Source organism: Solanum lycopersicum, chromosome 4 (genome assembly GCF_036512215.1).
Source record: "Solanum lycopersicum chromosome 4, SLM_r2.1".
Lineage (NCBI taxonomy): Eukaryota > Viridiplantae > Streptophyta > Magnoliopsida > Solanales > Solanaceae > Solanum > Solanum lycopersicum.
This window is the reverse complement of record NC_090803.1, coordinates 66,213,209-66,238,929: the sequence shown is the minus strand read 5'-3', so window position 1 is coordinate 66,238,929 and position 25,721 is coordinate 66,213,209. Positions and strand designations below refer to the sequence as shown.

The 25,721-nt window shown below is 33.3% G+C and overlaps 4 protein-coding genes across 6 annotated transcripts; 3 read left to right on the top strand and 1 right to left on the bottom strand.

The window, feature by feature from the left end:
• Nucleotides 1-817: 817 nt before the first annotated feature.
• LOC101254196 (cytochrome P450 734A1) lies at nucleotides 818-3,950 on the top strand. The gene is made up of 4 exons (XM_004238192.5): nucleotides 818-1,487; nucleotides 2,308-2,552; nucleotides 2,678-3,026; nucleotides 3,425-3,950. The coding sequence occupies exons 1-4, from the start codon at nucleotides 1,005-1,007 to the stop codon at nucleotides 3,836-3,838; spliced, it is 1,491 nt and encodes a 496-aa protein (XP_004238240.2). The 5' UTR covers nucleotides 818-1,004; the 3' UTR covers nucleotides 3,839-3,950.
• A 1,348-nt stretch (nucleotides 3,951-5,298) lies between these two features.
• LOC101253583 (probable protein phosphatase 2C 55) lies at nucleotides 5,299-10,607 on the top strand. Of its 2 annotated transcripts, none has more exons than XM_004238190.4 (7): nucleotides 5,299-5,555; nucleotides 6,782-7,321; nucleotides 7,717-8,041; nucleotides 8,636-8,788; nucleotides 9,410-9,700; nucleotides 10,022-10,071; nucleotides 10,186-10,607. In XM_004238190.4, the coding sequence occupies exons 2-6, from the start codon at nucleotides 6,927-6,929 to the stop codon at nucleotides 10,037-10,039; spliced, it is 1,182 nt and encodes a 393-aa protein (XP_004238238.2). In that variant the 5' UTR covers nucleotides 5,299-5,555; nucleotides 6,782-6,926; the 3' UTR covers nucleotides 10,040-10,071; nucleotides 10,186-10,607. The 2 variants fall into 2 exon arrangements, with proteins under 2 accessions (XP_004238238.2, XP_010320378.2); XM_010322076.3 differs by having other exon boundaries at nucleotides 5,347-5,640.
• Nucleotides 10,608-12,031: 1,424 nt separating this feature from the next.
• On the top strand, nucleotides 12,032-14,764 carry LOC101253890 (arabinosyltransferase RRA3). The gene is made up of 2 exons (XM_004238191.5): nucleotides 12,032-12,710; nucleotides 13,482-14,764. The coding sequence occupies exons 1-2, from the start codon at nucleotides 12,540-12,542 to the stop codon at nucleotides 14,595-14,597; spliced, it is 1,287 nt and encodes a 428-aa protein (XP_004238239.2). The 5' UTR covers nucleotides 12,032-12,539; the 3' UTR covers nucleotides 14,598-14,764.
• Nucleotides 14,765-15,500: 736 nt separating this feature from the next.
• LOC101253278 (APO protein 4, mitochondrial) lies at nucleotides 15,501-21,571 on the bottom strand. 2 transcript variants are annotated; one of them, XM_069297447.1, is made up of 2 exons: nucleotides 21,145-21,283; nucleotides 15,501-16,439 (listed from the first exon to the last, which is right to left on the bottom strand). In XM_069297447.1, the coding sequence occupies exon 2, from the start codon at nucleotides 16,332-16,334 to the stop codon at nucleotides 15,738-15,740; it is 597 nt and encodes a 198-aa protein (XP_069153548.1). In that variant the 5' UTR covers nucleotides 16,335-16,439; nucleotides 21,145-21,283; the 3' UTR covers nucleotides 15,501-15,737. The 2 variants fall into 2 exon arrangements, with proteins under 2 accessions (XP_069153548.1, XP_004238237.3); XM_004238189.5 differs by lacking the exon at nucleotides 15,501-16,439 and adding an exon at nucleotides 16,958-18,619 and having other exon boundaries at nucleotides 21,145-21,571.
• Between the last annotated feature and the right edge of the window lie 4,150 nt (nucleotides 21,572-25,721).

Genomic DNA, 25,721 nt, shown 5'->3' with positions numbered 1-25,721 from the left:
CATTTATTTAATGATTTTATATTTAAACTATTTAAATATTTTTTAAAATACGTGACGCTCAACTTTTTGTTATAATTTAACTTATTAGTATAGTTTATAAATCAATCCACTACCCACCCCATTACTAATCAAATCTCTCTAAATTGATGAATCCGTCACATTATTAATGCAAGTTATTGCCAATTGAGTGTTTTTAAAATTATAGAGGTAAATTATCATACATTCAAGTGGCTAAATAAAAATCACCGATAAACTTAAAAGTCTGACCATGTTCATTTTAATTATTCTTACGTCTCAATTATGTGATGTTACTTCGGTAGCTTTTTTTCAAAATAATATATTAAAAGTTTTAAAACAAATCATAAATATTTGCAAAATTATATTTAAAAAAAGTGCATGAATTAATTCGGAATGTATTATTTCTTTACCTTTAATCATAAATTTCTAATTCAATTTTGAAAGAAAGTGTCCTCCTAAATAAGCGGCTCAACCTAATTTAATTGGGGCTTCGATTCGGACTCGAATAATTTTGAATGTCATTTTCAGGAATCTATTGTTTCATCGTGTTTTAGTAGTGTTTATGACGATTTTGATATTGTAATTGGATTATTAATTGGGTGAGGTTTAATTAGTAATGAGTGAGTAGTGGTTGATTTATAAATTATAATTATAATCAATAGTTGAACGCCAAATATTTTTAAAAATATTTAAAGAGTTTAATTTTAAAATAATTAAAAAAAATGGTCAATTTTGAACCTAAAGATGGATGACAAAGTATTTTGGAGCCAATAAGTAGATGAAAAGGACATTTTAGAGCAATAGATGGATTCTTGGTAATTTTGTATCATCGAATACGTATTTTAGCCTTGTCCGTTTATTCATTTCTTTTACAACGATTCCTCAAATCACAATTTTAATCCCACGTCCTCCTCCTCCGCCGTGGAACGCCACTTTTTCTCATTTCCCGGCCACCAGAACCACCGGAAAACTGAAATTCTTCTCCGATGTATCTCACAGTTTTTACGATTTTGCTATTTCTTCCCGTAACGTTCCTTTTCAAGTTCATATACTCAGTGATTTACCTTCCATTGAAGTTCGAAAAACACTTCAGGAAGCAAGGAATCAGAGGTCCCGGCTACCGTTTGATCTACGGAAACACAGAGGAAATCAAACAGCAGATTAGTGAAGCTGAATCGAAATCAATTCCGTTCAATCACAACATACTGCATCGAATTGCTCCTCATTACTACAACTGGTCCGCCGTTTACGGGAAGACTTTTTTGTGGTGGTTCGGGTCGAAGCCCCGATTGGCTATTTCTGACCCGGATATAATTAAAGGGCTTTTCGTGAATAAAGCAGTGGATAAGGTTGAATTTGATCCACAAACTAAGCAGTTGTTTGGACAAGGCCTTGTTGGTTTGCGAGGTGAACAATGGGCTTTACATAGGAAGATTGCAAACCAGGCTTTTAACATGGAGGTTGTTAAGGTGATCCATTTATCTTCACTAAAACCCATTTGGTTAAGTTTTGTTTTGTTTTTTTTGTTTTTTTTTTGTTTTTTTTTTTTGTTGAGAGAAACAAAATGTCAATGAAGTTTTGCTGAAAAATGCATTTAAAAAAGAAAAATTACATAAATCTCACTAGTTTAGGCTCTAATTACTCAAAGTGGATTCACATGTATTTGGAATACATAACAAATGCTGCTTGTCTGATTTGCGGATTGAAAGAACCTAATAGCTTTAGCCTTAAAGCTGGATTGTGTTGAAAAACTCCACGTAATATGTATAAATAATTATTCAGAATATATACTCAAAATTCTTGCCCCTTTCTCCCTCTAACCATAAGATTCTGTGTATTTTAGGCATGTTATATCAGTTTAGCTAACATATCAGAAATCTTATTCTTTTTGTCTTAGATTGGCTATTTGATCAAAATTTTCCATATGAAAAATAGTGGTAAAAAGCAACAACTTCTATAAACTATAAATATGTTCTCCGAACACTAAGTCCTTCAAGAATAGGCTAGCTTTGTCTCTCAATTACCTATCACGCTCTTTCCTCGATGAAATCTCAATGTGTATTTAGTCGTTAACTTGTTTTACATGAAATTTGTGTATTGCCCACTCCATGGCATTATACCTTCTTCCATCTGTTCATCATTGAGCACACTATTTTTACTTTGTATTGATTTCGAATTTGTATGACTAGAACTTGATCTTCTCATTTCTGTACTATAAAGTAGCACCTATACCTATACTTATAAGTCAAAGCATTTTTTTTATTTTACTTAAGTTTTGATGAATGGCAGGCTTGGGTACCGGATATTGTGACTAGTGTTATCAAGGCATTGAAGAAATGGGAAAAGGAAAATGAAGAGAAGGAAGAATTTGAAATAGATGTCTTCAAAGAATTGAATGATCTCTCAGCTGAGGTTATATCTAGAACAGCTTTTGGGAGTAGCTTTGAAGAGGGGAAACGCATATTTGAGTTGCAAGAGCAACAAATATCTCTTACTTTGCAGGCAATACGAAGCGTCTACCTTCCTGGATTTAGGTAAGTGATCATATAAGCTTTGTTGTGTTGAACTAATTTGGCAATTGTGAAATGAGTATTTAAGCATGAATGCTTTAATTTATTCATCAATTTAATGGATAAGAGATCTGTTAATAAATTAACAGGTATTTGCCCACGAAAAATAACTTGATGAGATGGAGAATAGAGAAAGAAACTCGAGAGTCAGTAAGGAGGCTGATTGAGAGTAGTAAAGGGAGAGAAAATTCTAAAAGTCTTCTTAGTTTGCTAATCTCTGCTAGTGAAGAAGAACACGGATTTGGGATGGAAGAAGTCATTAATGAATGCAAGACATTTTACTTTGCTGGGAAGGAAACTACTTCTGTCTTATTAACTTGGACACTTCTTCTTCTAGCATTGCATCAAGAGTGGCAAGATAAAGCTCGAGAAGAAGTTTTCCGAGTTTGTAAGGGTAACAACCTTCCAAGTGCAGAGAATCTGAATGATTTCAAGATTGTAAGTTCAATTCTTTTATCTATTTGTTCTGTTTCTCAACACATTAATTGAGGGTTGGCAACTCAACTCATGAGCTAGCTTTTGGGGTACATTTGGGTTTAAGTTTCATTTCTTTTAACATGGTATCAAAGTCGCAGTCATCCCTATTATTGATTTATCCAACGTTTGGCTCCATGTTATGTTGTCTATGTTCCGAGTGGGCGTAGTGTCCAATCAAGCATGCTATGTGTGTTGAGTGTCCCAACATTATTGCAGGAGTAAATGTTCTTTTGGTAATCCTCACCTCATGAGTTTACTTTTAGGATTGCATTAGGCTCATTGTCTATTTCACTTTTCAAGTGGTAGTTCCTAACGTGGGTGACATATTGCAAATTTTACTTATGTTTGTTCTCTAATAGGTGACAATGATACTCAATGAGACATTGAGACTCTACCCACCGGTAGTCGCATTGACAAGAGGAACTTCTAAAGACATCAAGTTGGGAGACCTTGAAATTCCTGCGAATACTCAATTTTATGTTGCACTAGCTGCTGTGCATCATGACACTGAGATATGGGGGAAAGATGCACTGGAATTCAACCCTCAGAGATTTGTCGAGTCTCGTAAGCATTTGGCTTCATTTTTCCCTTTTGCATTAGGTCCAAGAGTTTGTGTTGGGCAAAACTTAGCCATGGTTGAAGCCAAAATCATCCTGGCAATGATAGTTAAGAATTTCTCCCTTGCATTATCACCTTCATATGTTCATGCTCCAACCATGCGTCTTACTATACAGCCCCAGTATGGTGCTCCTGTCCTCTTTAGGAAGATTTAAGTTAAAATGTAGCTACTCGTCACTGAGTGATGAGTTTGTCCATTGACGATATATCTTAGCTTCAATTATGAACAAGTTTGGATCGATTATATGAATCATTCATTCTGCTCTATTCATGTCCCATAATATCACTATTGTTTTTACATATTCATGTTTCTCTAACAAGTAAACCAATGCATGTGCCATCCTAAATTTTTTGACGTGTGGGAGGCGACAGGTATCCCGTGGAATTAGTCCTTGACATTGATATTTTAATTGTATTTTATAGTTTTTGTATTGTCTGTCTATTAGCCTTTAACAGAATTTATTCTTGATTGAACCACAAGAACTTTGTTACTCATCCAAGTATAATAAATATGGAGATGACACTAAGGTTGGCATTAATCAATAGCTGTCTAGCTGCTCGAAAAGGAAAAAAAATAGCTCGATACACTAAGTATTTCACACGCAAGATTGGGACATCAATCAATAGTTGTTTCAAACTTTTGAAATTTGAACTACCAAACATAAAAACCCCATCCATGTGAGCATGATTCAAAGTTAGGTTAATTTTAGCAAACTTAAGTGAAACATTTTTCTCAACTATTAACAAAAAATATGGATAACATAACTACGCAACGATGATTAGAATATTATCGAGATTTATTGTAAGTAAAGAAATACCTTTATTGATAAGATATGTCTCTTTGATTATCGACAAACTTAATGTGTTTATATATAGTCGCAAAGATTCTTCAAGTCCCTCAAATTCGGAAGTGCATAATAAGTATTTTTAAAGTCAAATAATAATAATAAAAAGAAATAAAATACTCTAAAAATAAAATATAAAAGATATTTATAACATTTCTTCTATTTGGGAGATAGCTAGGTGGACAAGTAAAATCAATCCAAGTTGAAAATAAGCTTCTTCGCTACGAAATAGTCAATTTCAAATGTATTTTATTGTTAATAGACTTTTTTTTCTTCTAAAGTAGTCCATTTTAAATAGATTTATGTGAAAATTTGAGAAGATTTTTTTTTATTCAAACACCACTAGTTTAACTTGTACTTAAACTTTTTTAAAATTATTTAACGAGTATTTATAAATTACTAATGTTACAATTACAAAATAAATTAATTAAATTTATTATTATTTTAATAAATTTGTAATTAAAAATTATTTACCAAAAGTTAAAAATTATTTAACGAGTATTTATAAATTACTAATGTTACAATTACAAAATAAATTAATTAAATTTATTATTATTTTAATAAATTTGTAATTAAAAATTATTTACCAAACGAGATTGGTGGCAGTACCTTTCCGTATTGGACGAATCAAGCAATTATAGTCGGTTTCCATATAAAATATTAACTTAAGATGTTCATTGTTGTATTCATATTGAAAATGACCAAAATACCCTCCATATTCAATGACTGGTTGAGCATCAATTAACAGATTCGAGAAATGTGCGAGGACTGAAATCGTCATATTTACATTTCCTTTTATTTTGCCATATTATTTTCATAATCAATGGTTATTATTAATGACACCACAAATATAAAAGGATTTCCAAATTTTCTCAATTTTTTCAAATTTGGTAGACAAAGTCAGAAGTTTCCATTGGGTATATATAGGGTTTTGTTGGTGAAATGAAAAGTTTTTTGAGTTGAACATTTGAGCTCCAACTCAATAGAACTTATTTGAAGAAGATTGGAATTTTTTTGGATTGAAAAGGTGCATTCTTGAAACCCTTTTTATTGTTTTGTTTTGTAGTATTGTGGCTTCCAAATTTTTTTTCTGGGTGATTTGGATTGAAAAGGTGCAATCTTGAAACCCCTTTTATTGTTTTCTTTTGTTTTTGGGTGTTTTTGTTATTGAATGTTTGTTCGAAGTCGAATAAGAAATCTTAACTGTTTAGAATTAGAAATTTGGGATTTGATATTCAAACAGGAATAAATTTTCTATTTTTATATTGAAGGGCTTTGATGTTTTGAGTTCTTGTGATTCTTGATAAGCTCGAATCACTGAAAATGTTCTATTGTGAAACCCCTTTATTGTTTAAGAGACCTAAATTGTTTGAATGGAATTTATAATCAGATTCCTTTAGGAAATGGTATGTCTAGTTTTTTTTAGTCAAACTAGATTTCCTACAACTACAGATAGGGACGTTACAGCTATGTTTCCTGTAACGGAAAATTGTGGAGATTTATGAGATTCTGAATAAAATTATCTTTCCTTTAGTCTGTTTGGAGCTTTGATATGAGGTATCATATTCTGTGCTTTGATTCTTTATAAGGTATTGTGTTTATTTCTTCGATTTCTGTTATTATATGTTAGTTTCATGTAGTTGATTACAGTATTATTTTGTTGTAGTATTGCTCTGCTACTATCTGTTCTGTTATTTCTGTTGGCTGTTTTTATTTTGAGCCGAGTTTCTATTGGAAACAACCTTCTCTAAGGTAGAGGTCAGGTGTGTGTATATCTTTCCCAGACCTCACTTTGCGGGACTACATTGAGTATGTTGGTGTTGGTGTTGTTGTTGTATTATTGTGTATGTTTGCTTTTCAATGAGGATGGCCAATTGTGTGACAAGCTTAGGCATTTATTTTATTTTCCCACTTCTATGGGTTCTAGGCTTCTAGTCAACTATATGTCTTTTTGTTGCAGATAATGGACTAGTTTTTTCATGTGGTTTTAGTTTGAAATTATTTTTTAGTAATTATGGTCTTGAGCCGGGATGGTTCACAAGCATGGATTTTGGGTAACTACCCATCAAGGCCGAGATAGATGTGCTCACACTTTGTTTCTTAGAGAATTCTTGAGTTTTTTGCTTATTAAGATGGTACCGTAAGCAACCATTGTTTGACATGAAATATAGTGGATATAACAATGTCCTACCTATATCCTCTACTATATTTTTGTTACTTTTTCCTCCTAATATTGGTTACCCTGTTCTGCAGGTGGTTATGTTGTTTTCAAGCGAAGACCAAATTGATGTGTATTAACAGGCGTTTGGGAGTACTGATATTTCCTGTGTTCTGTGATACTGGTTGTGTTTCTCTTATAAACGAGTGCGAGCAAATTTGTTGTAGTTGATAAACCAATATGCCTAGTAATTATCTTTTTAGAGTAGGTGGTGCATTGAGGCAGGGAATTAGGAAATCCATTTCTGGGCAAGAAAGGGGGCTTCAATTGGTGGAGATTTTTTCTGAAGAGCGGTTGTTGTTCGGGAAGTCCTTCTCTTCTGTGCCATCTGCAAGATTGTCTGACCTGCATGTGTTTGTAAGGCCTGGAGCTTTTGCTGCAGCACAGACAAATTTGAATATAGTTAATCAAAGAAAGAATATTTCTGGGATCAGTGCTATTCCTCGTACATTTGGGCTCAAGGGTTTTCACAGTTCTTCAGCTGCATGTATCTCTGCTGGTGCTGCTCCTGATGTGTCCTTTGATAACTCTCTGCGTGAGGTACAACGTGCAAGTTCAGCAAATTCTTCTGAACAGTATGTCTCTCAACTTTGCTATAGTTATTCAATTAAGACAAGTTTCTGTAGGTACTGATATGGGCCTATCCGTTTGTAACCTGATTCAATTGGCAAGTCATTACCCGAGTTCAGGTGGGATTTAAGGTTTCATCCTGAAGTTTCTCAAGTTGACTTTTTTTTTACTGGACAGATACTAGAATCCTTCACATCTCGTTGTCTTTTCTTAAGCTTATTTCTACCTCTATTACTTCCATTGCTGAGTGTGTAGATGTCTCTAATTTGTTGCTTCACGTACTGCCAATTTATTTGTAGCACCACAGAACTATCACTAAATGAGAGCATGCTATTGAGGTGTCAGCTTTGGAGTTCTACGAATTTGTACTTAGTAATTGGGTTCTACTGTCATATTTCAGGAAAATCCATATTGACAGAAGCCTGAAGCTTGATTCAGGATCGTCTTACCTGCCTCACCCTGATAAAGAAGAAAAAGGTGGAGAGGATGCTCATTTCATTTGCATTGATGAACAAGTAATTGGCATAGCTGATGGTGTTGGTGGATGGGCTGATGTTGGTGTTGATGCTGGAGAATACTCTCGAGAACTGATGGCAAACGCAGTAATGGCAATTCGCGAGGAACCAAAAGGTTCAGTAGATCCAGCCAGGGTCCTGGAGAAAGCTTATACACTCACAAGAGCCAAAGGGTCCTCAACTGCCTGCATTATTGCCCTTACAGATCAGGTATATAAGTAATTCTGTATCTACTATTCTTGGCCTTAGATGCATTAGTAGAGAAACGATTTCCCAATTTAATATTTAGTACTTGACTACTTGTGCTTCAGCACCGGAATGTTATTAAGAGAATGGTTGTGGATTGGAGTTTATCTGGTACTTATTTGTTAGTGGAACATGTTGGGGTTTCTGAAATAGAAGCAAGAAAATTTTATTGAGGAAACACATGGGTCCATCCATGATAACTTTTTGAGCTCTATACATGTGATAAAACCTTCCCTTTAAGGAATGTGGATACTACTTTCAGATGGCCCAAAGATAAAAGTGACACTGCCTTTCTGGGACACAAGAGTAGCTTGATGGAGTTCAGATATAAGACTAAACGGTTTTTAGTTGGTTCAGTTAGATGCTGAGATGTCCATTAATAATTAAGTTTCTTTTAGACAAAAGACTTTTGGACCTATTAGCCATTGTTTACAACCAGCATTAGGTATGGAGAAGTACTTTAGCCAGTAAAATGGCAAAGAACTTAAAAAGATGTTAAGCTATTTAGAAGTTTATATCTTTATGTATGCTAAATTTATCATTTTTCTATCGTCTCAGGGTCTCCATGCCATTAACTTAGGAGATAGCGGATTTATGGTGATTAGAGATGGATGTACTGTTCTAAAATCCCCTGTGCAGCAGCATGATTTCAATTTTACATATCAGCTGGAGAGTGGTGGTACTGGCGGTGATTCACCAACTTCGGGGGAGGTCAGTTCTTGCTTTCCATAAACTGTCCTAGTAGACAAGTTACAACTCGAACAAATGGTTATTGAGACAAATCACAATCAATCAAATCACATTTTCAAGAAATGCGAAATATCTAAATCGTACAATTAAAGATTTTTTTCAATGATAAGAAAAATAAAAATTGTGAACTGGGGATTGGTTTATGATAAATAGTGATCATCAAATAATTGCTGAAAAACCCTGTTTGTATCTCAATCTTTATTCATTCTTCATTTTCCTCATTACACCTTATGAAAACAAAATTATTCATTTTCTTCATTGAGCCGAATCTGGAGAGGTGCTTTCACACTCTGGAACATTGTCATTCTTTTTAATCAACTTATGTTAATACCCTTCTCACTCTCTCCTTTGTTTCTTGGATGAACTAACGTGCTCTTAGATGACTTAAATTTTGGATGATCTGACTGACATTATTTTGCAATCTGACCTAATACTGTTATGTGTTTATACCTAGTTTAATATTCTGTCAACTATAAATGTGGGTTGTTGTTGACTTATGACTGTCGCTTGAATTTTACTTTCTCCCATTCAGTCGATCTGTAGTCTATCTCTATAAAACTGAATGGTTGGCTTCTGGTGCAGGTGTTTAAAATACCTGTTGCTCCAGGAGATGTCATCATTGCTGGAACTGATGGGTTGTTTGACAATTTGTATACCAGCGATATAACTGCAGTAGTGGTGCACGCTAGGAGAGCTCACTTACCACCTCAGGTTGTAGCTCAGAAGATAGCTGCATTGGCTCGGGAAAGAGCACTTGACAAAAACAGGCAATCCCCTTTCTCTGCTGCAGCCCAAGATGCTGGCATCCGTTTCTATGGTGGGAAGTTGGACGACGTAACAGTGGTGGTGTCTTACATCACCAGTGACAAAAATGTACGAGGAAACTATACCCTGACCAACTGACATGTCAACTCATTATGTTCATTATTTGCTCGGTTCATTTTTCCTGCCAGAAACACAAGTATCTCAGTCTTATCTATTCACTATAACCTCGGAGTTCAATCCTGGGAAGAATTTGTTGATTGAAAAAGGAGATAGTTGTTTAGTAGTGCATACTGCATGGTATCTGTGCAGAAGAATGAAAATAGCTCTTTGTCTAGTGTTTTGTCAAACTTTATGCAGAGTATTGCTTTCAACCAGTAGATGGCATATGTTCTTCGCCACTGTGTACTTATTTTAATTTTTCTGTGACAGGAGAAACTCACTTTCTGATTACCTTCTGAATCCGCTTGCACAATGAACAGGTACTCAACTACCAAAATGTTAGAAGCTGATCTTTTGCTATATGTTACTTGTGTGCAGCTTCAGAACTCTCAAACAAGAAGGAACCTGATGCTTTTACTTTCTGTTGTATGCAGGAAAACTCCAACAGCTTGAAGATTTAGTTAGAGAGATTTTATACTATGTTGCTCAGACTCTTCAAAAATGTGTAGTGTGCGTGTTGGATTCTCCAAAAGTAGTGTACTTTTGAAGAATCTGACACTGCTTCAGCAACGTAAGTGAAGAGTCTGCGCAACCTAGATTGTTGTATACCTATATCGACTAACAGTTTCGTCTTTGTGAAATTCAAATTGCTTGGCTTGGCATGGCAGTCAGTTTTGGTGCTTGATGCAGAATGGATGAGTTCATGCGTAGCCATATAAGTGTTTTTCCACGTGTATATATTGTTCTTTTGGCAATTTACTGGTAATATTTTTGTACATTTTGGAATTGCCATTAAGGCTATACGAAACTTACAGCATATATCTTCATTCTTTATTGGAATTTTAATTTGTGTCAACCTTCTGAGTTTCTTTCGCCAACAGTTTCTTCTTTCTCTACGAGGTAAAAGGAATAATGTCTGTGTACACTTAGCTTTTTCTGTGCCCCATACGTGGAAATACATCGACTACGTTTTTTTTCTCTAATTATTACACTAATATTTAAGAAGTATGTACAATATTTAAGAGGAAAAATCAGTCTACTTTTTTCAACTAGGAATATTTTCATAAACTATATAATCTTGTAATTTCTTTTTTTAATGGACGTGAAAAGAACTAAAGACTGAGAGAGTAATATTCATTCATATGAAACTAAATTATCCTTGTTATGTATTTTTTTGAAATTTAAGTTTGACCTTTAATATGATATTCCATTATCAAAAGATCATAATAATTATATAAAAACAGCTAGTACTAGAAGGCTGCCTAACTCTAAAAACAGCCAGTACTAAAGACAACTGGCAAAATATGTACAACTTTTCTTTAATAAACTGATATAATTAGTCAAAACGATATAATTATCACATGATTTATAAGTGAGGAATTCAAATAGTTAAATTATATAATTAAACATATAATTGATACAAGTTGGTCTTAACCAACATGACTAATTTCTAGCTCTTCCTAATTTTAGATAGGACCACTATTGATAGCTTCATATAATATAGTTAGTCATAGTTTCAGAATTTATACAATAATATAATTTGTATAGTTTTATAAGTAGAGAATTTCAAAATTTATTGATAATTTTTTTTTAGATTGTAATATTTAATAAAAAAAAGTGTCAATATGGCAATTAAATATGACCTAAATGGAAGCAACCACCTAAATGTGCTTTTTGAATAAGGAAATCTATTTAAAAAAATCAAAACCACCACCTAATCCTCAAATTTATCAAATCATTTAATAATTTTCCATAACAACGTAATTAGAGAGTCATCTTAAATTAGAAATCTTTGACTTAAAAATATTTTATTCTTAAAATAAAATTCTTTGACTTAAATTTGAATCAGTCAAATACTGAATGATGAAAAAATGTTGATTCATGCACATATTTCTTCTTCCTTTTTTTTTTTTTTAAGATCATCACTTAATTTTTACTTATATTTTTTAAATTGTCCAAACGTACCTCTTGTAATTGGCCAAATATTTTAGGGTATTCGTGGTGCCTCAATAAAAATCTTTTTTTTTTTTAAAAAAAAAGAAGAAGCTATTTTAACTTATTTATTGAGCAAAATTCAAATATAAATATCAATATTAATGACTTTAAGTAAATAGATTCCATATCAACAGAATATCGTAATTTCTTCGGCTTATTTTACTTTTTGATTAGAATTGTAATTCAAATTCAAATAATTCAATGAAGGTAACCCTAAATGTCACCAAATAATTTTTTTTAAAAAATCTCCTAAACTAACTTATCGAAAGAGGACAATGCACGTACCCAAGACAAACTCAACTTCTTCTAAGGCTAGAAGATCACCGAAAAAAACACCCAAAACTATAACATGACATGATAAATCACTCTCTATTTTACTTAAAAGTAAATTATTTTATAAATAGTTATCCCAATAAAAATAATTTTCCATTTTTATAAAACAGAAAGAATATTACAACTATTCAATTCACCTATACTCTGCTCCACAAAACACCAAATATAAACCCAAATTGTATAAAATATTCTTACCACAACGGTGCCACTAACCACTGAGCCCCCCTTCCGACGACTCACTCACTTCTTACATACAAAAATAAATTCAAATACTTAGATTATTTTCAATAATAATAATCAAAGATCACCAAGATCCAAACTTTTTTGCATCTTGGGCTTAAATCTTGAAGACCCATTTTAATTTTTTTGTTGTTTAATGTTTTGAGTAATCTTTACTTCATGTTATAGAAAAAAAAAGAAAAAAAGAAAGGGATATTTTGTCTTGAAAAGTGAAGAGAAAATGGCGGGTCGTAGGGAGAAGTATGGTCAATCTATAAGAGGATCTCGAATTGCTGGAGCAATTGCGATCGGAGTTTTATTGGGTTGTGTGTTTGCTTTCTTGTATCCTAATGGATTTTTTTCTCCCGATCCAAGGTCTCAAAGTCACCCTGTTTCTAAATCTAATCTTCAGGTGAGTTTTCAGTTAATTTGGGTTACTTATATAATTGGGTTGTGATAGAATTGTGTTATTTACTTGTATTGACATCTCTGCTTACTAGACTAAGAGCAAAGGTGGTGGGGTGTAAGGTCTGTGTACCTCTCCGAGACTCCATTTCCCGTGGTTACACTGGGTATATTGTTGTTGTTGTTGTAGTAGACTAAGTAAGACCAAAGATGTAGTAAGGTGTGCGTACATCCTACCCTTTCCAGTCTCCACTTTTGTGATTATATTCGGTGTGTTGTTGCTGTACTAGACTAAGAAAGAGCGAAGAAGGGGTAAGGTGTGCATACATCCTACCGTCACAGTCTCCAATTGGGGATTACACTGGGTGTGGTGTTGTTGTTGTTGTAGTAAGAGCAAAGGTTTGTGTACATATTACCCTTCTCAGACCTCAATTATGGGATTACACTGGTTACGTTGGTATGTTGTTGTAAGAGCTTAGGGGAGTTTTGTTTTTCTTGAGGTTAATTAATGTAGTTGTTTCTTAGAGTTGTATTGTTACTCTGTCTTTGAATTGCATTTAGGTGGCGTGTATGAAGTTATGAGGGTGTAGTTAGGAATTTAGTCAGCTGGTATCCTTTGTTAGATTGCATGTGTAAATCTTCATTTATATATAAAAGGACAAATGTTAATTATGGTTGTCGTTTTTATGTTGGAACTGGATATAACGTGTGGATGTTGCTTGATAAGTGTTGAATTATTTTTATAGCTCCTTAATTAGAGATTCAATTTGATTCCTAGGTTGACTCGCTCAACTGTGAATCCACGGAGGGGGTAAACATGATGAAATCTGAAAATAGGAAGTTGACTGAAAAGAATGCAGAGTTGCAAAAGCAGGTGAGAGAGCTAAATCAAAAGCTTCAGGCGGCTCAGCAGGGAAATGGTCGTACACAGGAGCAACTGGTGGTGTCGAGTCAACCTCAGAAAGCTGGACCTTTTGGAACTGTCAAAAGTTTGAGAACTAACCCTCCTGTTATGCCTGATGAGTCAGTGAACCCAAGATTAGCAAAGCTCTTGGCAGAGATTGCAGTTGGCAAAGAGGTCATAGTTGCACTTGCTAATTCAAATGTGAAATCCATGTTGGAGGTTTGGTTCAACAGTATTAAAAAAGTGGGTATTCCCAATTATCTGGTCGTGGCTTTAGATGACGCTATAGTGGAGTTCTGCAAGGAAAATGACGTCCCAGTTTATAAAAGGGACCCTGATGAGAATGTTGATTTTATTGGAAAAAGTGGAGGCAACCACGCTGTCTCAGGGTTGAAGTTCCGAATTTTGAGGGAGTTTTTGCAGCTTGGTTACGGTGTCCTCCTTTCTGATGTCGATATTGTGTATTTGCAAAATCCTTTTGATCATTTATATCGTGATTCAGATGTTGAATCAATGTCAGATGGTCACAATAATATGACAGCTTATGGTTATAATGATGTTTTTGATGAACCATCAATGGGTTGGGCTCGATATGCACATACAATGAGGATATGGGTTTATAATTCTGGTTTCTTTTATATTCGGCCAACAATTCCTTCAATCGAGCTCTTAGATCGGGTTGCTGATCGGCTTACTACTCAGCCAAATTCCTGGGACCAGGCAGTTTTCAATGAAGAGCTAGCTTTTCCATCACATCCTGGGTATATTGGCCTTTACGCTTCCAGGAGAACAATGGATATCTACCTGTTCATGAATAGCAAGGTCCTATTCAAGACTGTAAGAAAAGATGCTAATCTGAAGAAGTTGAAACCAGTTATAGTTCATGTTAACTATCACCCGGACAAATTTCCTAGAATGAAAGCAGTTGTTGAGTACTATGTCAACGGCAAGCAGGATGCTCTGGATGCATTCCCAGATGGTTCAGTATAGTAGCAGCAGCTGAAATAGACCTCTGATTGAGATCTAGGCCAGTGATATTCTGTGTCTTGCTATTTGTCTTTTCATACAGGTAGGCTCAGTTGATTCCCCTTTTGGATCAATGTGTAATACCAACTTCTTTTGAGAACTCAATGTGTAATACCAACTTCTTATCAACTTCGAAAATTTTGCAGTATTTGTTCCTTTCTTATTTAGTGGCTTGCTAATATGTAGCTTTCATATCATTTCTTTGGTTCATCTCGTCTATTGAGTGGCTACTGGAAGCACAGCGGGATTCTAGCAGCAAGGGCATTGAAGTAACGACTGTTTGCAAAAAGAAATGATCACCTTACAAGCCTATTTAGTTATTGTCCTCATTTAAAGTCATATAGCTATTATTTGATATTATTCTTTTTATGATGCATATAGACATTTTAGATGACTATTATTTAGTTTTGGTATTTAGGCATCTTGACTTCTTTTAGCACTAGAGTTTGTGATGCAGCTTCAACCCTTGTGTTGTGTTATCCTTTGACAAACTGGTATTGTACCTTGCTGTTTGGTATGAGACTTCATGGATCTGTTTGAGCAATAGTTACAAATTACTTGGCCGGCGTTTGTAAAGGTTATTTCCTGATAAGGTACTTCAAAGTAGAACTTATATATGAATGTGTATGTATATATAACAAAAGTTTTTACTCAATTAGTGTGGTTTAGGGTGTTGCAACTGAATAAATTTAGTGTTTGGTGCTTAAATGCTGGTTGGTGTTGATTATATCGCGTGTTATTGACTTACTATATTATGTATTACTATTATTTATACCACCAGCATCATGATATTGCTAATCGATGATCATGATCTCTTAACATATGCAACTTAGGTTGGTAGATTCACATTTTCTAGACAGTGAAATATGAAGTGTTGAGAGTGTCATTTTCATTACAATACTAGAAAAAGGGAGATGCCCGATACAGATACCAATATGAGGCCTGTTTTCGGAATACGTAATGCATGTTTCTGAGTTAACATAAGAAGAAAATAGTTAAGAAGTAGTTCTAGACTTCATAACTTAGTTGCTGTAACAGAATAGTCTTGGAGTGAAATAAGACTGGAAAAGGCAGAACGGATACTGTAGGAGTTCATTCATATAGCTAATCTGAGATTGATATATACTCGGGTGATTCAGCAGTACTCTCTTCATGTGGAGTTTTAGGAGTTGTGCTGCCACTGTCATCACTACTATTGTCATTGCTTTCATCCTCTCTGCTCATGTCATCACCAGGATCAGCAATATCAGGAAGAGGACTACCAACAAGAGCAGCATAAGCAGCAGCAAAAGTATCATAATGAGCAGCAGCAGCAGCATCGTCTTTTTCAGCTTCAGCATCATCATTGTCTTTTTCAGCTTCAGCATCATCATTGTCTTTTTCAGCTTCAATGTCATCATCGTCTTTTTCAGCATCATCATTTTCTTTTTCAGCTTCAGTATCATCACCGTCTTTTTCAGTTTCAAATGGTTTAAAGATCAGCTGAAAACGAGATCCATCTTGGACACTGTATTCACTAAGGGGTTTTTGATCATCATTCATTAAAAGATGATCATCACCTATGTCGAGTAGCAGGAGGATGCGATTAACTGGAACATTTTCTTGATTGTGTATTGCTATCTTCAAATCTAACACTGTTGCATCGTCACCTACTTGGATGTGAAAGATTGTCCCCATCATAATCTCGACTACCACCTGCATTTTTTCTCTTGTTTGTGTTTATTGCTTGTTCTGAGGGTGATTTTCATGGATTATAAAGAAGGTTTTCACAGGAACTGCAATCTTGAGTCTTACTATTTGCATTGCCTGAAAAATAGCATACTTGTGAGAACTCAACTCATGTAGGTTAAAGCAGGAGCATTTCATCTTCTTCATGTTACACTGTTGTATTGGTCAATATAGTTAGTTAACTTTACATGAATATTGACCAGTAATTATATCACAAATATCAAATGAGGTTATGTCAGACAGTCATTTTGTTGGCTGCAAAATTATGCAGTGGGAACTTAAATACAAAATGTGACACTTCCAAGATACAATTGGAAAATTGTTGATATTAGGAGGCAGTCAATTATCATAATAAAATTTTGTTATTTGGGCTTGACAAGTCTTGCTCTAAATGAATGGTGGTTAAACATTTCAATTGGCATCAAGAGCTCAGATAACTTTGGGTTACAAAAACAACCTTAGTCCTTACAGATTAAGCTCATAATAAATTTCCAATTTGTCATCCAACGACAGAAAGCCCACTAGCGAAGTTGAACTGCCCACTAGCGAAGTTGAACTGATTAGTGATGAAAGCAATTCCCACGAACTGCGCGAACTTTCTTTTTAACAAGTATTGAAACATGGCTTGATTAGGAGCTGCCAAAGTACGCACAGTCAATCCAACTTGACAACTTAAAACTTAACAGTACAAAACCTATTGCATTATACCGACAAAAGTTACTATATGTATTAAAACATCTCAAGAGTTCAAAAGACACGACACTGGGTTGATAGTATCTATTACAAAATGACTCTTAACACTTGGAGGACACACTCAACCTGTAAAGATAGTTTCTTCGAAACAGAGATCCACCACTTCGATTTCACTGCAAATCACCTGCTTACAGATATCATGTTACATATCACCAGGAAGTATAGGAATGTGACACAGGATGACAATTTCCTTAGCCTAGTTAGGCTTCATCCTCACTCCACTAAAGCAGAGAGGAGTATCAAAAGTTATCTTGAAGAACAGTTGTTGTGAGACAATCAACTTAAAACTGTTTTCGCTCATAAAAAGTTTATGTATATTTAACTAAAAAATGCTTAAAGATGCATAATCTATGCAATGGGAACTATATTGCCTGAGCAATGGTGTTCCTGACCATGAGGAGTACACTTTCTGCTGCATTTTCTCTTCCTTCTGCATCAATGTACTTCCTTTCGATTTTCCCTATTTGGATCTTGAAGAACCCAGAGACGGATTTAAGTGGCTAGTCAACCAAAATATAATGCTCCATTGATGAGAATTGCTCAAGTATTACACAAGTAATTCTCCTGTGAATATCAACAAGATATTCCTGTCCTCATGAAATATTTTGGTGTTAGAGACGATTTTGAGCGCAACACAACCCCACCAAATCTTCATTCTATATCCAAGTTTTAGGGTTGCCTGAATAGCAAAAGTAAGTTTGGCTTCAGAAGAATTAACCAATTTAGACCCACCTTGCGGTTGTTTTTTTGAACTGCATTAATAAGAGCAGGAAAGATCCCATCATTCCTTTCACAGAGACGGGGCTGATAGACCTTCAAGTTTCATCATGCAATGGTACTTGGAAGGAGCAATAATACCAGCCTTAGTACACAGATCAACAACAGCGGGAGCATGCCCATAGTAGTTCCGCCCGTCATCCAGAAGTAATGGAGGATCCTGGGGTCGGCGGTACCACACGGTTTTTGAAGGAACCAAATGATCCACTTCTGCCTTCTTCCAAAAGTGACTTCCTCGCCAACTTTCAAACTTAAATACACCACAAAGACGAGCCTTATGTCCAGAAGGCCCTATATGAACTTCTGAGCAATGTTCACAGACCTTTGCTGGATATACTAACAATAGCCTCTGAACTCCAGATCTAAGTGCTTCCCATGCCTTCAAGGTTTCTCTTCCCAACAACATCAAATCATCGTCAGACAAAGAGTCAGCTTGAAAAGGAACAATTGAGGGCAAACTACTTCCGCATACAATTTCTTCACTTGGAATAGCCCCTGCTTGCAAGCACAGTTCCACAACTGCTGGGATGCGATCATAATCAAATCTTTCTTGGTGATTGATTATATTCTGAAACATAGTTCGCAAATGAAATGCCTCGACTGGAACTAGAATATCGTTCAAGCTTCCTCTAATCCACTCATGAGCCTGGTTCTTAGCGCGCCGCCGGTAACCATGACAAGTTTGTATCAAATGACCATTCTCACCAATATATACTTCTGGACAGTATCTACAACAAAATAACTCTTTGGAGGTTAGAAAAAAGTATCGCCCAGGTACCACCTTTCGCTCACTACCATTGAAAGAAGAAAATATTGTGCCAAATGCAATTGTATCGGACGATGGCTTTTTATAACTAGAATGCACACATAAAGATGCCAAAAAGAGCCAAATCAAATAAAAGCATTTACACAACAGATGATCCAACTGCTAAATAAATTATAATTCTTGACCTTATTAGAGCAACACTCAACACCAGTGCCTCAATTTCCAAAGCTAATATTGTCAGATAAATATTATGAAGAAATAAGTCGGACATGTCAAGCTTTCCCTAACTTCCACTAAAAAGAGATGTGATAAACATGGGGATGGGCATCCCCAGATATAACCAAATCTTCAGTTGTAGACATCGCAATACCTCGCTTAGTGCCTTCACTTTTTCTTGTTGTATAGATTTAATCCCTTTTTTCACATTTATCTTGCCATCTTGTTGTCTTGCGTTTACTCCGCTCCCTTTGTGCTGTCTTGCACTTACACTTGTACTTATTTAAAGGCTCAAATGCCCCCTTTTAATTTATTAAATCCAGAGCCTGAAAATATTTGAAGTACCTTTTGCTCCAACATCAATATATCAAATTCAAGCAGGTTACTTACCATACATCCCTACGCATACTTTCACCATACAAACCTTGTGATATCTTCTTTCAAAATTAAAATCTTCAACAAAGTGACATATTTAACTAGTAAAATTGATTGACAAAACAGCGCAAGATTACACTAAACAGGTCTCCAATGAACTAAAAATCTAGAACTTTGAATTTACAAGTCAAATGCAAAATCTTGGCCTCATATGGACTCAGTTCCCCAGGTTCTTTTCACTATTTTGTTTCTCCAGCTACATAAGCTTTTTAGAAACCTACAATAACTAATTGTTTCTTTCTTAACCTACTTCACTCATATTTACACTCAAAAAGCTACAACAACATACTCAATATAGCCACAGCGTAGGGTCAGCAAACCCTACCCCTACCTTACAGATATAGAGATTGTTTTTTCGATAAACCATCAGCTCAAGAAAAGCAGTCCAAAGCAGTCTAGAAAGAGAATGAACGGAAGTGAAGCATCACAAAGGCCAAAGCATACTAAGCAGTAACTACAGCGAAATTATACAATAATTGATGTACAAGAATATCATATAGTAATAGAAGAGATCAAAGGACAAGAAACTAAACAATACTACAACTACAAGTATAGGCGGATAACAAGATAGCGCACCACTACCTACTAACCTTCTACCCTAACCCTTGTCGTCCACTACCTCATGTCTAAGGTCATGTCCACGATAAGCTGAAACTGTGTCATGTTGTGTCTAAACACTCACAATGCTACATAATGTTCAATACATCTCATTAATATTTGGCTATACCAACTTATTTCATTCAGAAGCAGACAAATTGTGTATGTCCATGAGGACCCACACAATCTCCAAAACCCAACCCATTAATGGCAAGCTTGCAATCAGTTACATTTTGACAAAAAATAAGAGCAGATAATGTTGTTATTAATGCTAAGAAATACAGAATTAATTGTTTTGACCAAAATTAATAGCAGATATAATTCTTATTATTTTTGAGATACTAATAATATTATTCAACAATATATAGATTCTTTTGACCAAAATTAATAGCAGATATAATTCTTATTATTTTTGAGATACTAATAATATTTTTTCAACAAATTCTTCAATAATGTATATGTTGCTATCTTTCATATTGTATAAATACATGTACAACATTAAGACTTTATTATAGGAAAAAATACCCATAACCCTTGCTTACACTTTCTTCAAAATTGTGATGGCAAAGGGTACATTGATTTTCCTTGTTTTGGTTTGCTTGGTTTTTTGTAATTTCAGCCAAATGGTAAAATCTTTGGAGGTTGAAAAACAGAATCATTTGTATGATAAAGCGGAATGTTCAACTGGTGAAGATTGTGTGGCCTATTGTAGAGATCATTTTCATTATGAAAGTTGTGGATGTGATGTGAGCAAACATTGTTGTTGTATTGCTCAACCACCACCTAATGCTTATTTATGATAATTCACTTTCAATTGTTCTTATTTATGATAAGAAGAATGCTTACATAAGCTCTGAAAATGATTTTTTTCTTCTTTACTGTATTCCTTATCATATAAAGATGTAATTTTTATCACATTGATAAGAAAAAATGGCAACTGATAGTACTTTCGTTATACTTTTTTAATATCTAAACTTTCATTTTAAAATATCGAATCAAGGTAATCTAGTTTAACTTTGAAAATTAATCAAATTTACTCTCCAAAATGCAACATCACACAACTAAAAAGTATAGAATCAGAAAAGTACCTTCATGGAGTAATTTCTAAATCGCACAATTACGCATAAAAAAAACTACCTTTAGATCTAAATTCAATAAAGATAACAGCTTTAACACAAATCTCTGCCCAAAACTTGTTAATTTTTCCAAAAAGAAAAAAGGAAAAGGGGACGAAATTACTTGCATGCCCAAGTTGGGAAACGTTGCATTAATGCGGAAACGCCATGATAGAGTATTGTTCGAGCCTTAAAGACGCCTTCAGCAACAGGAACCATTGATTTCACTGGATAATCTTTCGCCCGATCCTCAATCCTTTTCAGAATCATTGGCCTTAGCTTCCTCAAATCTACTTTCGGTTTCGAACTAAAGAATCTATAATACTCCATCGTCACTTTGTAAATCATCTTCGTTTGCTGCCATAGCTGGCGATTTCTCAAAGCCATCGCAGCTCCGAGCTCAACATCGGAGAGAAGAAGCACGAGAGACTTAACTGACATACCTTAGCTTACGTGGGCTTGTATGAGGAAAGAGGCCCAACCGTGTATGATGGGCCTCTGAATTATGTGAGAGCCCAGCCTTTTGGATCTTTATCCGACCAAAATTATTGTTCGGAAACTTACATAAATATACTATAATAAAAAAATATTTACCATTTATAGCAATAATATTTTTTTTTCACTTGTTCACTTTTAATTCATTTATAATACAGGTTTAATACATATTACAAAGAAAAATTTAGTATTCAAATATAATACAAATTTTAATGATGAATAATACATTTATCACACATTTTAATACACTTATAATACAATGTGACAATTTTTTACCAAATAAACATGATATATTTCAAAAAGCAATTATAATTCATATATATTGCATACATAATTCACTTTTAATACATATTACAGATTTAACAAAGCATTGCTATAAATAGTAATAAACAAAAAGTATCGCTAAAATCAGTAATTATTTTTTAAAATGTATTAATTTATGTAATTTTTCCATTATTGTTTACTCTTTTTCTCAAGTCTAAAAGTACAAAAAATATCATGTATTCGGGAGTTAATTATATCATATCTCGAAAGTTTTCCGATTACAGAAATTTCAGAATTTTTATTGCTTTCGGATATATTCTTGATTGTTCGATATATTGTAAATGATACATTATTTGATGGGAGGGAAGTACTAGAGAGGGGTAGGGAGGGATATATCTGAGAGAAATCAGGAATTCAGGATGTATTTGAGAGGGGATAGAGATGCATCCGAGAAGAAGTTTTTGTAATCTTTTAACATGTTAGTGAATTTTAGAAATTGAGATATTTTAAATCGTGTATTTATGTAATTTTCGTTTAAATAATCCGTATATATTATACAAGAAATGATTTTTCTTTCTAAAGCTTAAACAAGTTTGAAAACTTTCAAATTTCTTTAGCTTTCCAAGATGTGTATGCGCCAATATTGATTGGCAACGTGAACTTTACTTTACGGGTGTTTGAATAGTGCGGTAAATAGTTAGATAGTATTCTGGAGAAAAGTCCATAGTTGAGTTAGTATAATATCTCATTTTATACTTATTTCTACAATTGTATATTCCGACTCTTTCCTGTAAATAGTAAGCAAAAGATAATAAAACATATTGATTGATTCCTGCAGTAATCAATAGATAAACCAATTAGCAACATAAACCTGAAGGGCGTACGTTTGCTGCATTAGCTCAAGTGTGTCTGACATGTCTTCTGTTTACGTGTCAAAAATGGTTTTAGAATACATACCAAAAAAATCGACATTGTGAAAGTAGCTTTAGTACTGTAAGTAGTATTATTACTTGTTAAAATCAACATTGTGTTCAGTTGGCTTTGAAAAAAACATTATCATATCATTATCTTAATTTTTTGATATATATTATTTGACAATAATTTTCTATTATGTCCTAATTTATGCAGAAAAAAACTAACACGACTTTGTTTGGATACGAGCACATGCCACACTTGTTTGAGAGCTACAAAGTGGTCGTTGAACGTATATTCTCAAAATACTATCTCGTCCTTTTATAATTATGTTGTGATTCCTTCAAATTGTAGTCCTTTTGCATTTTATATCAATATTTCGGTTATATAAAAGAAATTCATTGCGATTATTGATTCTTATGTCTCGCAAATATTAGGAACAAGTGGTCATACTTATACTTCCTTTAGCATGTAGTCATGTGTTTACATAAGTCCTGCATCTTGCATGACTTAATAGTTATTATTGTGTCCTGACTGATCTGATTTAGCGTAAAACGTTACTATGAGTAACGTTTCTTAACCTAACATCGTCCAATTTTTAAAAAATAAAATATACCCTAAAACGTTATTGTAGAATACGTTTATATTAATTTTGTAAAATTTTATAAAAATATATTATTTTGATAAATTGGTTTAAATAATGACTTAATTTGATCAAAGTTTCAAAATTTCAAGGAGGGAGAAGAAAAAAATTGATTTAACCCTTACATGCTACAACTGTCCTTTCTCTCCTTTTATAGGTAACTAGTAGTATTCATAACGCGCTAATAATTTTAAATATGATAGTAATGTTTTAAATTAAATTTATGAACTTTTATGGTAAATTTTTCATTATTCCAATTTATTTAATTATGTTTTACTATGTGCATGAGCTTAAAATAGCACTTCCAAATTTATGATTGATGTGTTTTTTTTCCAATAAAGATTATATAAAATAGAGAAATAATAAGGAGTTCAAGGTACAGGATTCATTATTTTTATATTTAGAAGTTAGACTGTTTAATTGAAAAAATTTAAAAGTTAAATCCAAAAGAAAAAGATGAATCCAACTTTTACGACTTATATAATGTTCTAATTAGAAGTGTTTCATTTCACGACCACATCATTAGCAACATTAAACACATAATTTTTTGAATAACTAATTTATTATTATATTATTTATTTATTTTGTCTTGATTGAAATTACAAAAAAAAATGTTATTAATTTAATAGAAAAAAGTCACGCATGAACATCAACTTCTATTAATGTAATTTTATTCAATTTATTATACTTGTTAATTTGTTTCATGAGCTATCTGTTAATTATAATTTGAGAATTTATACTCTTGAATTTAGGCAACATCAGCTATCTGTTTCTACGATTTGAGAGTTTACACTGCACAATAACATGTTAAGTATACAGGAATGAAGGTTAGATGTTAAAGAGATAAATCATCGATTCTAATTCTAAAAAAGATTCAAATAGCAAGAGGTCTTGCTAAAAAAGGTAATGTGATTTCGATCTAATCAATCTTTAAGTCACGTAAAACATCTACTGAAAACTATTAACAAAATCTATTTCGTCTGATAAAAAAATAGAAATAGAAATAAATGAAAATGAGTAAAGCTTATTTAAAAGATCCATACATTAAGTTTGTATTAAGAAAAACATATATTTCTAATTGGTGGAAGAGTATAATTCTATTGAGAATAAGTCAAAATTATATCTAGATATTTTATTACATTTTGAACAATTTGATAAAATTATTAGATTTCAATAGATTAGTAGACATTATTTAATTTTTTATCCAAATATCAATTAAATTTTTTCAATTTTCGGAGAATTCTTATGCTTTCAAAATTATCATTTCTAGTTTTGAATTTATTTGAAAATCAGATAAATTAAATTATGATACCTTCGAAATTATGATCTTTTTTAGAAAAATAATTAGTTTTATTATCAATAACTCAAAGTCTAATAAATAGTATAATTTTGGAAACTAAGAATTTGACTGAATAAGAAGAAAAAAAGAGAAAGAAAATGGAGGGGCTCAACTTGACGTGGGGGTGAGGTTAGGTGAGGGTGAGAGGTGAAGAAGAAGAAAGAAAGAAAGAAAGAAAGAAAGAAAATGGAGGGAGCTTGAAAGTAAGGGTGGAAGATTTGTAAAAATTGAAATGAAATTAAAATTAAAATAAGTCAAAAAGTAAGATAGAGAAATAAAGAAAATTTTAAAATAAAAAAATATATATTTCAAATTAAATTAACACGTGTCACTCAATGATTGGTGTGTGATAACACTTGTCGTTTAAAATCTGAAATTGATCAAAAAATGATGTAATATGTTTAGAATTAGTTAGGGGTAATTGGTCTATATAATTAAGGTGTCTTTTTGAAAATTTGAGACAACTTCAAGTGTCACTTTATATCTTTTCTCTTTAAATTACTCTTGGTAGTTGGTACAATGTACGAGTGATGTTTTTTTTGAGATATATGAACTTTTCTTATGAATTAAGGTGACTCCGTAAGGATCCATGTGATATTAGAGATTTTTATTTGGAATTTAGGTCCAATAATCATTTCTTAAAAAGTATTAGGTTTTAGAAGAATGGTTATGCAGACATTATGTCAAAGTTTAGGCTTTCGAATCCCCTCATCTCCTTTCTATGGTCTTGTATCTCATCCCTTTTGATTACTTATTTCTCAACTAATCTCTCGTTAGTTCGTGTATTATTACTTTGTTCTGTGTATTTTAACTTGTAATTTATATTTTGTGAATAATATCTACTAGTGTTTGTATTTAAAATCGAGTTTATTGCCTTAATGAGTTCAAATCCAGTGTGAGTTCGAATACAAAGTTAATGTTAGTTGGGTGTGAAGAATAAAAAATGGATATTTTTTGCTATACAGAAGGACCATTCAATTAAGTGGAATATACTAAGGACAAAATAAATATTTTTGTTATATATTAATAATCATTTTAATCTAGTAAA

Coding starts and splice junctions, on each gene's coding strand:
- LOC101254196 (XM_004238192.5), top strand. CDS start 1,005: ATGTATCTCACAGTTTTTACGATTTTGCTATTTCTTCCCGTAACGTTC. Junction 2,553..2,677: donor GTCTACCTTCCTGGATTTAG/GTAAGTGATCAT, acceptor ATAAATTAACAG/GTATTTGCCCACGAAAAATA. Junction 3,027..3,424: donor ATCTGAATGATTTCAAGATT/GTAAGTTCAATT, acceptor GTTCTCTAATAG/GTGACAATGATACTCAATGA.
- LOC101253890 (XM_004238191.5), top strand. CDS start 12,540: ATGGCGGGTCGTAGGGAGAAGTATGGTCAATCTATAAGAGGATCTCGA. Junction 12,711..13,481: donor TTTCTAAATCTAATCTTCAG/GTGAGTTTTCAG, acceptor TTTGATTCCTAG/GTTGACTCGCTCAACTGTGA.
- LOC101253278 (XM_004238189.5), bottom strand. CDS start 21,461: ATGTCAGTTAAGTCTCTCGTGCTTCTTCTCTCCGATGTTGAGCTCGGA. Junction 18,620..21,144: donor TTCCCAACTTGGGCATGCAA/GTAATTTCGTCC, acceptor ATTTTGTTGTAG/ATACTGTCCAGAAGTATATA.
- LOC101253583 (XM_004238190.4), top strand. CDS start 6,927: ATGCCTAGTAATTATCTTTTTAGAGTAGGTGGTGCATTGAGGCAGGGA. Junction 7,322..7,716: donor TCAGCAAATTCTTCTGAACA/GTATGTCTCTCA, acceptor GTCATATTTCAG/GAAAATCCATATTGACAGAA. Junction 8,789..9,409: donor ATTCACCAACTTCGGGGGAG/GTCAGTTCTTGC, acceptor CTTCTGGTGCAG/GTGTTTAAAATACCTGTTGC.